The sequence below is a fragment of the Crocuta crocuta genome, unplaced genomic scaffold (genome assembly GCF_008692635.1).
Source record: "Crocuta crocuta isolate KB4526 unplaced genomic scaffold, BGI_CrCroc_1.0 scaffold374, whole genome shotgun sequence".
In the NCBI taxonomy this organism is placed as follows: Eukaryota; Metazoa; Chordata; class Mammalia; order Carnivora; family Hyaenidae; genus Crocuta; species Crocuta crocuta.
The window spans coordinates 2,023,089-2,038,978 of record NW_027532613.1 but is presented as its reverse complement, the minus strand read 5'-3'; the positions used below and the strand labels follow the sequence as shown (position 1 = coordinate 2,038,978).

The window sequence follows — 15,890 nt, the reverse complement described above, 5'->3', positions numbered from 1 at the left end:
GAGGAGTTAGTGAGTGGCGCTGTGAGGGAGGCAGAGCGGGATCTGGTTTATGGGGAAATAAAGCCCCTGGCTGGTGTCGGCCCTGTGCTGCCTCGGTGAGCACGGGGGCGCGTCCACCTTCCCTCCGCAGGCTCCCATGGCCACGTGCATGCTCGGCCGGCTGGGGACAGCGAGGAGCAGTTGGGTGCCAGGCTGGCCGGACGCGGGACGCTGGACGCTGTTTGTGCAGGTCCTGACCCATGCATGACCCGCAGCGTGGCCAAGATGCACACGCCCACCCACTGGCCCAAAACCTGCCTTGAGCGCCCACCAGTGCTATGCCTTTGCTGGCCTTGACAGTGCAGAGAGATGAGGCCAGGCTTGCTTTTGGGTACTTGTGCATGTAGTCCGAGAGACGGACACTCAAGCAGGTGCAGCCTGAGTGCCGTTGGTGCAGCAGTAGACACAGATCAAAAGATAGGGGTAACGTGGACCAGCTTTGGGGGCCGAAGGGCCATGGGGGTTCCCATGCCTGGTGAGATGTCTCTTTGAGGTGATCAGGGCTCTAGAGGGAAAACACAGGCAAAAAAATGCACCAGCGACAGGCCTTTTAAAAAAGATGTACAGTGCTGTGGTCAGGTGATTACCACCGTGCGTGTCAGCCTGGCTTTTCTGTGTTGGAAGAGGGAGCCCAGAGTCCCCGTGCATGGAGGTTGCCACCCCTGTGATGCGTGTGGTTGTAGCATTGTATGAGCCCAGGGCACCAGGCAGGTAGCACAGAAGATCCAGCAGGTGCGGTCAGGGTCAGGTCCCAGAATCTCCCTTCTCCATCCTCTTGTAAGACAGCGTAGCCTACGGTAAGCGTGCATCTCGGCCAGGTGGAAAGGACACACGCACGTCCAGAGAGCCGACCGCACCCTGGCCATCGTTGGGCCCGGGGTGGCTGGCATTCGGCATTTCCCGCACGCCGTGCCCGGCTCGGCTCCCAAATCAGGAGCCCACGGAGCCACCTGCAAATCCTCCCCGTGACGAGAAGGCCCAGCAGGGGAGAGGATACGTATCTGTTGCTTTTATTTTATTTTGCCCTTTATCTCCATGCCCACACGCTCGGAGCGTCTCGGCATTGATAAATGTGTGCTCTCACACATACGCACGCACACCGCCCCCTCTCTCTTGCTCACGTGCGTGCCACACACACACACACACACACACACACACACACACTCCCTCCCTCGCACACTGGGTGCGGACACCAGTTGTCAGCCTCCTCTGTGTGGCTCGCCTCCCTTTGCCACCAAACCCTGTCCTTTTCACACAAAGCTCCCTGTTGGGAAAACTCATAATTTTTACACCACACGGTCTTGACTGGCCATTGCTGGAATTACTGTCTCTTTGAAGTGCTTTCTGCTGGGGCATTTACAGGCCGTTTTAATTACCTGCAGCTTGCGAGGGGCCTTGCTCTGTCCCGGCCTTTGTTTGTTTGTTCTTTGCAAGGAGTCTGTGCAGAAAGGAATACGGCTGCCTTCTTTTTACAAAGGAAGGCAAGGGGGGAAGAGAAGTTTGGGGAGCCCTTGACAAAATTTGTCCCCGAAGCCTGCTCCAGGACCCTGCCCCCCATCCCCCAGCAAGCTCAGGAAGGGAAGCCAGCGCTTGCTCTCAGCTTGCCCATGTTCTTAGTCGTTCTTAGAGCTCTTAGGGAGCTCTGTGGGTCTCCCTCCTGGGTTTGCCTGCAACATTTTTGTTTGTGTGTGTGTGTGTGTGTGTGTGTGTGTGTGTGTGTGTGTGTGTTTTGGTTTTAAGTATTATTAAATACATTTCCAAGCTTCTTGTCACAGACAGCAGGGCTGTCAAATAGAGCTCCCCTCACTGTCGACCAAATCAAAGTCAGCTGCCGCTGAGCTGGGATCCTGCTCCTAGTTTTTCATCTAAATCTGTTTAAGAAGCGCGTGTTATTAAATTTTTGAGCCCGGACACGGGGTGGAGGGTAGGGGCTGAAATCACATGCGAAGGCCGAAGGTAGTGCCCGCTTGGAGCTGTGTGGTGTTTTCCTTTCCTTGTCTTAATTTTTCATTCGATTCTCTCTCCCTGGAATGAGCTAAATATAAATAGCCTTCTTTAGGATTTCTGTTCAACACAAGTGTGGCATGTCACGTCTGCAGATGAAGATGCCAGTTTACCAGAGGAGCCTTGGAAGTTTATTCCCTTCTCTGCTGGCTTCGACAGCAGAAGGAATCCTCATTCATTGATTCCTTTAGTCCAAAAATGCACTGAGAAATCAGAACCTTCGTACATTGCCGAGGGGAATGTAAAATCGCGCGGCTGCCTTAGAAGACAGTCTGGCAGTTAAAGGGTTAAAAACAGAGGTACCAGATGACCCAGCAGTTCCATTGCAGGCAGGTGAAGTGAAGGTGGAAACCTACCTCCAAATATAAAACTTGGAAGCAAATAAGCCACGTTATTCATAGTAGCCAAAAGGCAGAAACAATGTCTATTGACCAATGAATGGACATATTAAATGTGGTATTCTGTGCAGTGGAATGTTATTTTGCGATAAAGAGGAAGGAAGCGCTGATAAATGTTACTACATGGATGAATCCTGAAAATATCATGCTAAGTGAATTCTTTCAGACATGAAAGGCCAGCCACATACTGTGTGGTTCTGTTTATATGAAATGTTCAGAATAAGCAAATCCATAGAGGGAGATAGTAGATTAGTGGTTGCCAGAGACGGGGGCGGGGGGGAACAGTGAGGGGCAATGGGGAGTGACCGCTAATAGGTACAGGGTTTCTTTCTGGGGTGATGAAAATGTTCTGGAAGTAGATAGTGGTGAGTCGCACGGTTCAGTGAATGGACTAAAACCATCAAATGGTGTACTTTAAAAGAGTGAATTTTATGGCATGTGGATAATATCTCAAAAAAGCTGGTTCTGGAAAACAGATGCATTGAAGGCCTTCTTTGTACCAGGCATGGTGCCAGACGTTGAGGACGCCGTGGATGGTGGTCTCTCCTCGCAGGTGGTACGCAGTCCAGGAGAGGCGAGGGGCACTGGTAGAAAACCCAGTATGTACCTGAAAGTTGTGTGAAGTTCTGGAAAGGAAAGCAGTCAAGTGCAGCAATGCAGGGGAGTGTTGACGATTAGCCCACCTCGATGGGGCACCATTCAAGCGCGGTCCTACTTTTCCAGAATTGGTCACGCACAGTAGGTTATTAACAGATGGAGAGTAAGCTAGCGAGCATCAAGGGATGAGGGCGGTGTGCCTTCCCCGCGTTCTTCTCTGTAGGAAGTTATAGAGTTGTTTTGAGACCCCGCCCCTCTGTGGACCCTGGGTGCCATCGTTTGGCCTCTCTTCTTGCTTCCCTCTGACTAGGGTCTGGTGAATCTCAGTGTGCTCTTAGGGCCTCCTCTCCTGCTGGTGGTTTTCCTGTGCCTTTCACCTGGAGGCTCTGCGAGAACGTTCTGGGCAGGATGGATAGACTCTCTGCAGGTGGGTAAATGTGAATGTCGATCCTGAGGTCAGAAGTCTGGAGACATCCCCCTGCGCCCATGTGGGAGAGTAAGTCACTTGACCTCAGTTTCCTCATCCACAAAATGGGGCGGCACTTTCTTCTTCAGTCACAGGATGGTTCAAATGACCCTCAGCATCCCTTTCAAAGTCAGATGCGATCTACAAATGCATTAGTGTTATTCTTAGGAAACCTCAAGTGACTAGGTTCGCTTTTACATTTTTCTGGAAGAAAAAGGAATCCGCCAACGAGGTGGATATCTATGTGTGTTTTTGGTTTTGTTGGCCGCTTCCGCCATTAAAAGGACAGTGACTTCCGCAATGTGATTTGGTGTCCGTACAGGTTCCTCTGCCCAATGTCTTACCTAGTGTTCATAACCGATGTTGAGAATGGCAGCTCTAACAGCTCAGAACGCTCATAGAGAAGTAATTTGATTTTCAGTGTACTAAAGCAGAAAGAATGAGGCAATATACATTAAGGAGGTTTTCGGAGGGCTTTAATTCAAAAGGAACTTTCTTGGGCCCTTAATAAACCTCGGTTAATTTCCACAGTCTCTGAGGGTCTGTGGCTGGTCTGTGGGATGTGAAGGTAGCATTTTGGCTTCGTGGCTGAAGTGAGAGTGTGTTAAAATGAGCCTAGATTACCAGGAGACAATGCTGCCCCCCCACACCCAGGAGATAGAGGAAGATAAGGGAGGAATTTGTAGCTGTTTGAAAACAGTTTTCCGAGAAATTGGCTCTTCGTGCTGGTTAAGATGAAAGCCTCTGATGGGTGTGAGAGAGGAAAACACAAAGCGCCTGCCCGTCCAGAACCATGGTTCATTTCCCTTCTAGGGCCTTTTAGGATACGGAGAGAATATTTGGGATTTATTTTTGTTTTCCTTGGGCTGACGTCACCAAGCGTGCATCCTGGTGCCCTGTTTGGGGTTTGGAAAAAGCTCTAAAAAGCTGTAAATCTCAAGGCATTCTAGTATTTTTCCTCTTCCCTTTTCAAAAAGCACAACTTTTCAGGTTTCTTTCAGAAAGAAAGAAAGAAAACTACAAAAGTGTGTATTGATTCGTTTCCCTCAGATCTTAACTGCCGAGGCTGTAATACCTTGCTTACACCTGCCAGGTTTTTGTGCAGTTTTGCAACATCTCCTTAATCCAGTGCGCATAAATAGAACATTTCAATCATATTTGGCTACCAGGGACTCCGCAGATAAGCACGCTAAGACCTTGTTGAAAGAGACTGTATGAGATTGTGTGTGATAAGATCATCCTGTAGCCCGGCGCACAAATGAAAAACTTTTGTTCTTGGCGAAATTTGTTGGTGAAGATATTTCACATAAATGACTTCCGAGGACTCAGTCTTCTAAAACAAAGGCCGGCGTTACGTAACGGCCTGAAGCTCAGGCCTCCTGGTGCTCAGCCTTCAGCGAGCATTTGCTGCAGGGAGATTAGCGTGCCCCTTTGTCATTTCTGACATGGTATTTTAACACCCGCACGGGCAGCCTTATCAGAAAGCACTGTACTCGGTGTGGTTATGGCCGTGGGGAACGCCGTTCTCCTTCCCTTCGTTTCCCAGGCTCAGAACAGCTCCTTCCACGTTTTAGTGCACTCCGTGCACAACGCATGGTCTTCTTCTAAGAACCCCACGGAGGCCTTCTCTTTTGGACAATAGAGACAGCTGTTCGTGTGTGTGTGTGTGTGTGTGTGTGTGTGTTGAAAGTGTTTTGTGTCTTTTTTGTTGGTGTTGTTACCTCTTTTTCTTCTTGAATTACCCTTCACGTTGGTTTGTTCATTCATTCAAACCAAAAATGTCGTGTCCTTCCTGTGTTCTGGGCTCAATGATGGAGGCTGGGGGATGAATTGGGGATGGGTCCTTCATGAAGGTGGTTATGATTTGGTGAGCATAGGCCCCTGTCGGCCCGTGGCCTTTCAGTGCATCAGCCTGATTGGAAAGGACCTAAGAAATCCTCTAACTCAACCGTTGCGTTATCACAGAGGGCATAAAGCGGAATCTGCAGAGGCTGAGTGGTTTGACTGAGGTCATTTGATGGTTCCCAGCAGAGAAGGAGTGAACACTGGGTCTCCTACCCCCTCCACCCCGAACAGTGTTTCAGCCAGTGTGTTGCTCTTTTATTCTAGATCCTTGAGAAAACATGCCTTCTTTGCTATTGTCTCCCTCTCCCTTTAAAAAGCCCCAAAGCAGCCAAATGGCCGCCATTTTCCAGAGCTCCCCTGGCCCGGGTTCCCAGGAGAGGGCACGCTCTGTGGGTCTTGTTCCCTCTCATCCTGCGGCGCGGAAGGCGTTAACTAGCCCTCTGTTCATTCTGGGTTGTTTTTTTTAATCTGTTGCTTGGAATCCTTGCCTTTTATTGGTATATTTACTTTATGGCATACATAAAGAGCTATATTAAAAAATAAATTGTGTTGTAAAAGCATTCGGTAATGTTTATTAATATTGACTAGTCAGGGAGCAAGGAACTCTATTGCTACAAGGATAATTTGTGGTAATACCAGCTACCCATTCACAGCTTGTCAAATGACTGTCTAATCTCAACATTAAAAAAAAAGTGGGTAAAAGGATAATTTCCCTTATGCCTTGAGAAAATGAAAGTGACCGACTCCCCCGTCAAGATGAGAACCATTCTTTCTCCCCCACCCCCAGCCCGGGACCCACAGGCCTCCTCTGTGACTCCGGGCAGTCCCAGGGCTAGGTTTCAGTGGTCAGGTATCCCTTTGTCTGGTTGGTGCCTGCTTCCCTAGTAGCTTCATAGATACCTGTGTCCTGTCCTCAGAGAGCTTCTAGCTTTGACGAACTTCGACATGGCTTGTTCCCTAAGGAGAATGATACTGGATGTGACTATTGACCCACTCGGACGGAGTGTATCACTGATGGTCGCAGTAAGAGACATTCCCTTGGGACAAGATGATGTTAGCCTTAGAAGAACATTCCCTGAGCATCCCAGTTATGGGTTAGGGTGGAGGCCTTCAGTAGAGCAGGCTCTGTTCACAGCACCCCTTCCCCACAGAAGGACATGTATAGAAAGCTCAGGAGATTGGACTGAATATGGAAACACCTTGAAATCTCCCCGGAAGTTGCTTTTGGGAGTAAATTCCTGATAGCCTGATAACTCTTCACTCACGCCTTCTTAGAATCGGAGCCCAGAATGCTTTGGCTGTTTGGTCTTCCTCTTGCCATTTGAATTAAAGGTCAGTGGACATTGGAGGTGTGTTTTGAACTTAACAGTCTTAGAGAAAGAAACAGGCCTGTTGCCAAAGTATATAAGCTCTTTCCTCTTTCTTCCCTTTGTTCTGTTTCTTCTTGGAGAGGTGAGTAAGACCAGGGTGAGGTTCTTGGACCACGGGGCTTAGGACTCATTTGTTGCTTTTGAGACTGAGAGCCTTGGCAGAGCTCTGTGAAGGGACCCGCCTTGACCCTTGCCCATGTGGGGACAGGGGTCCCCATGACTTGCCCGCCGGCCAAGTCCTGCTCAGGGAGAAGAAGAAGCGGGAGCTTTGGTGGTGGCTGGGTTCCCATGATCAGAAGAGGATCTTGGAGAATATTGGTTCCCATGTGGGCAGCAGGCTTTGAGAGAAGAGACTCATTTAGGATCTGACTCTCAGAATCTCCTATCTCATCCTTGCCTGTCTGGAGTACCCCTTAGAAGCACTGAATAGGTCAAGTTGATGGTCATGGGATCAGAAAGCAAAAGCCCCAGGCTTCAGGGTGGCTTCTGCATGTGGAACAGCTCAGACCAAGGAGAGGGTGAGTTGTTGGAAAGACCGTGAGGGCCACACTGGCCAGAGCTGAGTGTTGTTCAGGACATGGGATCACTTAAACTGAGAACAAGAAAAGCGTGACCTTAAAAAAGTCCTTATAGGATGGATTCCCCACCTTCTTTTCCAAATATGGGCAGTTCCTTCCCATTCACTTTCCCCATGGACAAGCTCAAGTTCTCACTGCCGTTCTACCCAGCAAAACTCACAGCTCAGGCACTTACACATCCTCAGGAGGAGAGGGAGGGAGGGAGTGTAGCTCCTGGGTTATGGCAACTGAATGCCCTCTCTAAACCTTCCTGTTGGTCTGCTTTGACTGCTTCTGTCTCTGGCCAAAGGAACTTGGGAAGAAATGGAACGTGGGCATTGCTGAGCTTGGAGCCTCCCTTCAGGCCCTCTCCTAGCAGTCTTCCTGTGGCCCTTGGCTCTGTCACATAGGGATGGGCTGAGCTCTTCCTGCAGAGAGTAGACGCAGAAGGTGCTCTTAGGGAGCACTGTACAGTCAGCTGTGTGTGGAGGGGAGGATGGAGTGTGGAATGGGTCTCCTTGCTGCCACTCATTCTGCTCTTGTGTTCTAGGTATACAGGGGAGATGAAGGCTCATCTTGAGAATGAAGGGTTGCTCTGAAGCTCAGGCTTTGTGTGGCTGTGAAATAGGCATTGGCCTTCCTTGTGTGGACTTCGGGAGCCACAGGAGAGTTCAGCCCTGGGTTGGAGGTGTCCACGAAGCTCTTGGGCTTGGAATACTGTTAAAGATGAGAGGAGGGATGCCTTGACCCCACCTTAGATGGAGGGACTTCTTTAGCAGCATTGAGCAAACCCCTCCTAAAACTAGAGTTGAGCAGTCAGTTGAGCATCCGACTTCAACCCAGGTCATGATCTCACTGCTTGTAAGTTCAAGCCCCACGTCGGGCTCTGTGCTGACAGCTCAGAGCCCGGAACCTGCTTCAGATTCTGTCTCCATCTCTCTGTACCTCCCCTGCTCACTCTCTGTCTCTGTCTCTCTCTCAAATATAAAATAAAAAACATTAAAAAAAATTAAAAATAAAACTAGACCCTTTGGAGAAAAGGAAAAATCAATATGGCTTCTACTGTTATGTAGCTTATAATCCAGAGCAGACAAAATCTGTGACTTGTCAGGCTTCCAATAGCACAGAGATGGCTCGATGTACCTCACTAGCTTGGTTTGAGTGGCGAGGGTTATGTGATTGAGAATCAGTGAGAAGGAATGGGCCTTTCTCTCTAGTACTTGTTAAAAGATTCAGATTTGCTTAGCTCTAATTTCTCATAATGATTCAGCTCTCTTGAGAAAATAGCTAGAAACCCGCCAAAGGTTAATTTTTTCGTTGTCTTTTTGGACATAATTGAAAATCTGTTACATTCAAGATGGGTTTGCCCAGTGGGCCAATTGTGGGCCGCGCTGGGACAGCACTACCGCTGGGGGGGGCCGGGGAGGGCATGGCGGGGGCCTGAAGCATGACGGGGAGATGGGTCCTCCAGCAAGCATGGAGTAGAGGTGTTGGGGCCATGCTGAAACTGGGTTGCTTTCAAATCCGTGTTCAGCGGTGTTGCTGCTTCTCAAGGAGGTACCGTGAAACCGAAGGACAATGCAGACTCAAAGATGTCCCCAGCTGTCCTTCCTTCCTGTGCTGTGGTGGAGGCTGGTGACCTCAGATGGCCGTGAGCAGTTAGACCTTGTGAAAAGACAAGACCAGGCTGGGAAAATATGCATGTGTGGTGAAGAAGAGGGAGGTGGACAGAATTTCCATTTTCATCAGAATCACTTGCATAGTATGGTGGGGGCTGGGGAGGGTTGTGGTCTGCAGAATGAGAGACTATGGGTTCATACAGATTTGCACTTGTGCTCAGAAGCCAGCTGGAATTCTATTTCCTCCGTGGTCATTCTGCAGACGGTACAGAGAGTCTGTCGGTAGCCAAGTCTCTTGAACACAGTCAGATTCTTCTCTGCCATTTCCTTTTTCAGTGGGTTGGAAGGGTTCGCCTTTCCCATTCCACATCCTTCCCTTGGTGTTCTGAACAGTAATGAAAGATAGGAGCAAACCAGTGCTGGGCCCCACTCAACTCCTAGGCTTGTAAAGTGCTCCCTTGTTCTCTTCTGAATGTTGTGTGCTTTGCCCTTGTCTCTCTGGCAGTGGGGCAGGACCTTTGTCCTTGTACTATGTGTGGATCACATGGATGCCACGTTCGCCTAGGGTAACCTGTGTGGGGCACTGAGTTAGTGGGTCAGGTACAGGGCAGTGTTCTTACCCCAAGGATCGGACAGGGTGGGACATCTGTGTCTCTGAAGGCCGAGAAATGCGTGGCAGCACAATGGTTCCAAAGAAAGGCTGCTGATGGGTTCCAGAAGTTTCTTTCACTGAAAAATAGACCACAAGTGAATAAAGGAAGAAACTCAGGTCATCTGGATTAGATGGTCTTAAAATGAGTAGATTTGGAAGTCAGGGGCTGATTTTTGCTTAGGCCCTCCTAGCCTTGACTGCCTAGGTATCATGGGGCATCACACAGTAGATTGTGGTTGAGAGAATAGTAATAATGCCCCTTGGGGAAATTCCTTGGAAACTAGGTAAAATGATAGGAGTAAGATCTTTTTAATAATGTTTATTTATTTTGAGAGAGTGTGTGCACATGTGTGTGCTCTCTTGCATGAAAGCGGGAGAGGGGCACAGAAAATCCCAAACGGGCTCCCTACTGTCAACGCAGAGCCCGACGTGGGGCTTGATCTCATGAACCACAAGATCATGACCTGAGCCAAAATCAAGAGTCAGACTCTTCACCGATTGAGCCACCTAGGCGCCCCATGAGTAAGATTTTTGAATGATAAAACTTTGGTTGCATAAGGGACGAAAGCCTTAGAAGTCCCCCCCATCATTTCACAGGTGAAACAAATGCAGAGAGATTGGTATAGCATGATTTGTCCAAGGTCATAAAGCAAGTTGATGGCCGAGTCAGCCTGAGGAGCCAGGCCTTCTGGCTGCTGGCCTGGCGTCCTTCCTTACCCCTTGCTGCTATCTCTTCAGTAAAGGGCAAGAGCATACCACCTTTCACCATGCCAATCCAGTGGCCCAAGAAAGCCACTTTCGCCAGTTGCCAGGCAAATCCATTCATATTCAGAAATAAGGCAGTGGGGTTACCCAGAAAGTGTTCACTGGGGCCGGAGGTTTGGTCTGGAACGTGTAGGAAGAAGAGGTGGGTCGGGATGCTTACTCTGATGGCGGCTGCTAATACCGGAAGACTGGTCACGCCAGTGTCCTTTTGGGAAACGTATCTAAATGGGTGCTGGCCCTCTGGTTAGCGCCCCCTGAGAGGTGGGCAGGCCCTCCTGGAAGGTGAGAAATCACGAGTGAAGACAAAGATGGAAATAAATGAGATGGAAACCCACGCCCTGCCCTCCATCACACATGACCACGAACGTGTGCAAGAGGTTCACTGGCTGACCCATTTGTGAATGGAGCTTTTGCAGCTCCACAGAACACCTCTTAGAAAAGCAGACATTTGCCATGCCTGGGTGAGTGACAGGAATACTGTCTGTCATGTGTGTACATGCACACATACATGCTCAGCTGCCTGGGCACATGTTTAAAAACATGGTTGGCCCAGAATACCCTCAGGACATGTCCCAGTGTCCGGCATTGTGAAATCTATTTGGAGTTAAGAATGTTCAGTCAAAATGTTCTGTACTGTTACTATTTCTCAATTGGGGTGGATCAGCATGGCCAGGAGTAAAATAATATGGGGGTGGGGCGCACTACAGTATCAGGGATGAGGGTGTGTGTGTGTGTGTGTGTGTGAGTGCGTGCGTGTGATTGAGAAATTGTTTGTTGCTCTTGGCAAGGGAGTAAAGGGAAAGCGAGCAAACAAAACAGCATGATTGAGAAAGAGTTCTCTGAAGGGGACTGGGCGTGTGGACACGCATGCCGTCTTCAAGCCACTGTGGCCCGTAGGCTGTGGCACTCGGGGGGCTCACCTGGGGGCCTGTGTGGTTTTGACCTTAACCACTGAGTTCTTGTTATGGGATTTGGAAGGTGGTGGCAGTGGGTGGCTCGGTTTACTGATCGTGATCTAGGCTCTGAGGCTCCGATCTGGGTGCTACTGACTTGGGTGTGTGATACTTCCCCTCCGCGCCTACGGTTTCGGGAGCATCAGTACCAGCAGTACTGGTGGCACTTTTTTACTGTGCCACTTTGATCACAGCTTTTATTGTGATCCCAGCCCATCACATCTGATGCAATAGGTTGTTGGCCCTAAGAGACCTGTATGCTCTACTCTCTGCCCTACCACCATCAGCTCCTGCCTCTGGCTGCCATTCCCTGCTCTGTTCCTTAGGGCATGAAGGCTCAGAGATAGGGGTGGAGGTGGATCCCAGATCTGGCAGCAGCAAGTAAGGGCCTGAGAACAGGAGTGTGGGTGGGAAGAAAGTCAATGTTCCGGGCCAGATGGCCCGCACACCAGCCAACAGCTCGGATCCTCGCCGGCCTGCGGCACATAGACCTTCCTCCCTGCGCTCAGCTCTTTGCTAGCATGCTCGCCCCCCTGCATCTTACCCTGCTCCACTGCTGGCCTCTGACAGAGGCAGAGGGGGCTCGGGAGAAAGGTCCAGGTTGGGATCGGGGCTCTGTTGCAGGTCGGGCCTCTGTCCGGTTGTTACCGGGACCTCTGTCTTCTCGGGGGTGATCCTTTGTGTCAGACCGACTCACAGAATGGCAGTGTTGGTAAAATGAGGTGAGACGTGTGAATGCACCTGGAAAACCCAAATGGCCATTCCTATCTGCACCATTCTACATTTGTAGGATGACCTGGTTTCTTGAACTCTTTCTGTTGGGGCTCAGCCTCTGGCCAAAATAGAGAGAGGGAAGGCATCTTCTAAGCTGGGCCGTAGGGGAAGGACATGCACATTCAAGGCCTGTACACGTAGTTCTGAGAACAGCCAGATGCCCCGAGAGAGAGGTAGCTTTACTGTGTCCATGAAGCCATCAACTCGTGAATAAGCTTATTCAGAGCCCACTATGGGCCAGTCGCCGAAGCGGGAGCGGGGGTGGGGGAGAGAAAGGGTACAGGTGCGCCCCTCCTGAGCTCACGGTGTTGTGGGGGAGCCCGGCACGTGCACAACTGCAGCGCTGTGGGGGGCTGACATGACCGAGGTGAGCAGAGGCCCGGGGGCCTCCCAGGGAGCCCAGTGCTGGCCCAACAGTGAGCATTGTGTCTGACCGGCTGTCCGTGCTTCTTCCTTCTCACCCTGAAATTGGACCTGATTTTTCCCCCTTGGTCTGTATGCCGGTGGGTAAAGCAGTAGAAGTGCCCTGTTCTCTAGCTCTCGGACAAGATCAGGAATAGATTTCTTCCTCGGCAGTGGTCCCTGGGAAGAGGGGCGCGCGTGAGGCCGTCTGAGCACAGGGATATCTCCACCAGCGCCCATCTGTAGCACCCGTGCCTTCCGTCTCCTCTCCCTGCTGCTCACCTCCTGGAGGGGTGTCCGCAGAGCCCCCAGGTGAGGGTGGGCCTCCTTCTGTCCAGCCAGAGCAGCCACAACCTATGTTTTCCTTTCCCTACAGGAAGCTGCACAGTGGGATGAAGACGTACGGGTGTGAACTCTGCGGAAAGCGGTTCCTGGATAGTTTGCGACTAAGAATGCACTTACTGGCTCATTCAGGTAGGCGACGCCGCCCCGGTCGGCCCTTTCAAGCAAAGGCTACTGCCCCCGCCGCCTGCCTTCACCCTCCACTTAGAGCACGGATGTCCCCACTGCCAGCCGGAGCCTGTGGTCCACCGTGTCCGGGTTCAGGGAGCAGAGGGTCCGTCCTGACACAGTGACCGTCCGCACGAACCCGTGCTCTCTCGGGTTTCCTAGGGCGTGTTGTGTGTGTGTTCTCCCTTCCAAAGTCACACAACAGTCCGATTAGCACAACAGTTGTGGCGTTCGGTTCTCCTGACCGTTGGGTCCACGTTCCGCGGGAGCCTTTCGTTGAACGGATTAGGAACATAGTGCTGCTTGCATCGTGCTGTCTTTTGCACGTTAATTTTACCCAGTTCTAGCAGGGCTGGCTGTGTGGCTGTGGGGGGTTTTACCCGTGTTTAGGGCAAAGCTACTCTGTCCCCTGAGGCATGGAAACGGACTCGTGGCTGCTGTGCAGCGTGCCTGGCTCTGCTTGGTGGAGGGAAGGATATACCAGGTCTGATGGTGTTGCTTTGAGGCCGGGGGGGAGGGGGGTGCCCGGGTTCCGTTGCAGAGGCCTCCGGACTTCCCCGCCAGGGCCAGTGCTCTCTTCCTTGCCTTCCAACCTTAGGGTCACATTTTGGGGGAGAGGTGAGGCCACCTTCTTACTGTCAAGTGCAAGTGTGGACGTCTGCTCTCCTTGTCCCACACTGAGCCCAGCACCCAGCCCTGCAGCATTTGTGACATGAGCATGGGCTTTACAGTTAGGCAGATGTTCAGACCTCGTCTATACGGTGTGCCATGTGACCTGGGGCAGTTCTGTCTTCTGACCCCTGTTTTCTGCATCTGTAAAGTGCAGGTGTTGCCTAAGTCGTATTGTTGTCTTAAGGAATTGTGGGACAGAGTGTAGGTTGAAGGCATCTGTAGTAGGTGCCCTGGCACGTACGTGGTGTGTGGTAAATGCCAATTTTCCATGTCCCCGTCCTTTTTCCCACTTCGCCCCTGAAGCGTGTTCCCATCACCTTACCCCAGAAGCTCCTGGTCTGGCTGGTGGTTTGCAGTCTGTCCTCCCGTGGCCCAGGCGGTCATATAAATGCTACTTGGTGCTTTTTATGCCTCAGCTCGCCACAGTCTCTGCAGAGCCCACGCGGCTCGGTGCCCATGGGATGCTATCTCCCTGGCCCTGAAGTCCCCTCCTAAAGTGCCCCAACCCCTTCTTGCTTTCCATTCTTCTCCCTTCCAGATCCAGGGACTGTCTATCTCAGCATGCGCCCTCCGTCCGCACATCTGTGTTTGCGCCGTTCTTCTCCCTGTGGGCTCGCCCACCCTCACCCCTTGCTGCACGGAACCATCCTCGCCCTGCCCACCCCCCCACACCTTGGCCTGGAATCCGGAGCCCACATACCCGTGTGTCTAGCAGCTGCTCGGCACTCGTGGGCCCCTTTTGTTCTGCTTTGTAAATTGCACCTTGTATCTTTTTGCCTCCCTTCAGTTGAGTAGGTTGTTTAGGGTTCAGTGTGGAGTTTCAAAGCCGTCTGCCAACCGGCTTGGCCACCCCCCAAGTGCAGAGTGTGGGTCTTCTGTTTTATGTGCTCCCCGCCACGGGCCCCTGTGTGGTCTCCCAACAGCGCGGTGCTGGACACTTGCACGCGGGCGATACACGCTTCAGCCTGTGGTTGCAGCTTCCTCGCCCACTCCGGAACTTGGCCCAGCGAGCATCCTTCCTCCCTACCCTTCCTTGAGTCCGGCGCGCTAGCCAGGGCCGGCTAGTTGTGGTTTGCTCTCTGTGCGCACTGACACAGCTTGCTCTCCGAGCCCTGCAGCTTTGTTCACCCTGTTCCCTGTGCTTGGAATAACCCTTCCCTGGCCTTGCCAGATCTTCTGAGGTCCCTTACGCAATGCCGTCCCCCACGCTTCCCCACCTTCAGCCAGGAGCAGTCCTGCCTTCTTCTGGATGCCTGCATTCCTTCATCTGAAGCTCTCTGGGCACAGCCTTCCTTCTTTGTGCTGTGGTCATTTATGGACTTGCCTTATCCCCCTTCCTTGGGAGTTCGAGACAGAAATTTGGAAACCTACCTCCTACCCATGTGATCGTGGGCAAGAAATGTGAGGTATTGGAGCCTCTGTATCCTCAACTGTGAGATGAGAGCACTTGACCCTGCCTTGGAGAAATTGGGAGGCTCACATCAGACCCTTAGCACTAGGTCTGACCCGGGATAGGCTCTCCATAAATACAGTTTCCCTCTCCCTTAGTTCTTCCGCTGGGCTGTGAGCTACTGGGGACGAGGTGTCCCCATGATGTGCAGACATTGGCTGGCACGTTACTGGAGTCAGTAGACGCTGGACGGATACAAGAGTGCGGCCTGGGAGGCCGAAGAGTATGTCAGGGAAACTCCAGGTTCTGGGTCCGTCCTACAAAACAGTGGTTTAGACTGTTACCCAGGGGTTCACCGGGGGCGGGCAGCCAGGAGCCCGCCGGCCCGTATTGGCTGAATGCGGGCGAGCTAGTCTCTTCCGTGTTGGTGGCTCCAGTGGGAGCGGCAGAGAGGACAGGCACTGATCGTGCACTTGCTGCTGGGCCCGGAGCTCCCAGTTCAGACACAACGAGTGGCTTTGCACCACCCCCTCCCGGGCCAGCCGCTGCCTAGAGGTGGGCTCTCCTGTCCTCCCTGAGATGCCACTTTGGGTGGCAGATGTCCTGGCAGCTTTGGGAGCTGGGTCCTGTCTTCCCAGGCTTTCTTCTCCCTTCCCATCTTCCTCTACACCGCAGTCTGTGCCGAAGGACTTCTCTGAAACGCGCTTGCCAGTGCCCTTGGAAAAGGATCTGGTCGGGGGGCAGGGTAGGGGTCAAAGTAGTGCTTTCATTCACCTTTGCAGATAGCGCCTGGCCGGCTTAGATACTTCTCTGCTGCTCCTGTCCGTTGTCCCGCATACCTCCCCCCCCCACCCCCCCCAGTGCCAGGAGGGCTGGA

General features: G+C 51.8%; 1 protein-coding gene across 1 annotated transcript in view; it reads left to right on the top strand.

The window, feature by feature from the left end:
* Window positions 1–15,890, top strand: part of ZBTB16 (zinc finger and BTB domain containing 16) — a 184,092-nt gene that overhangs the window by 81,979 nt on the left and 86,223 nt on the right. Inside the window, exon 3 of the mRNA XM_077780522.1 lies at window positions 12,818–12,915. Coding sequence (XP_077636648.1) covers window positions 12,818–12,915 — 98 coding nt within the window. The remainder of the gene's footprint in view (window positions 1–12,817; window positions 12,916–15,890) is intronic.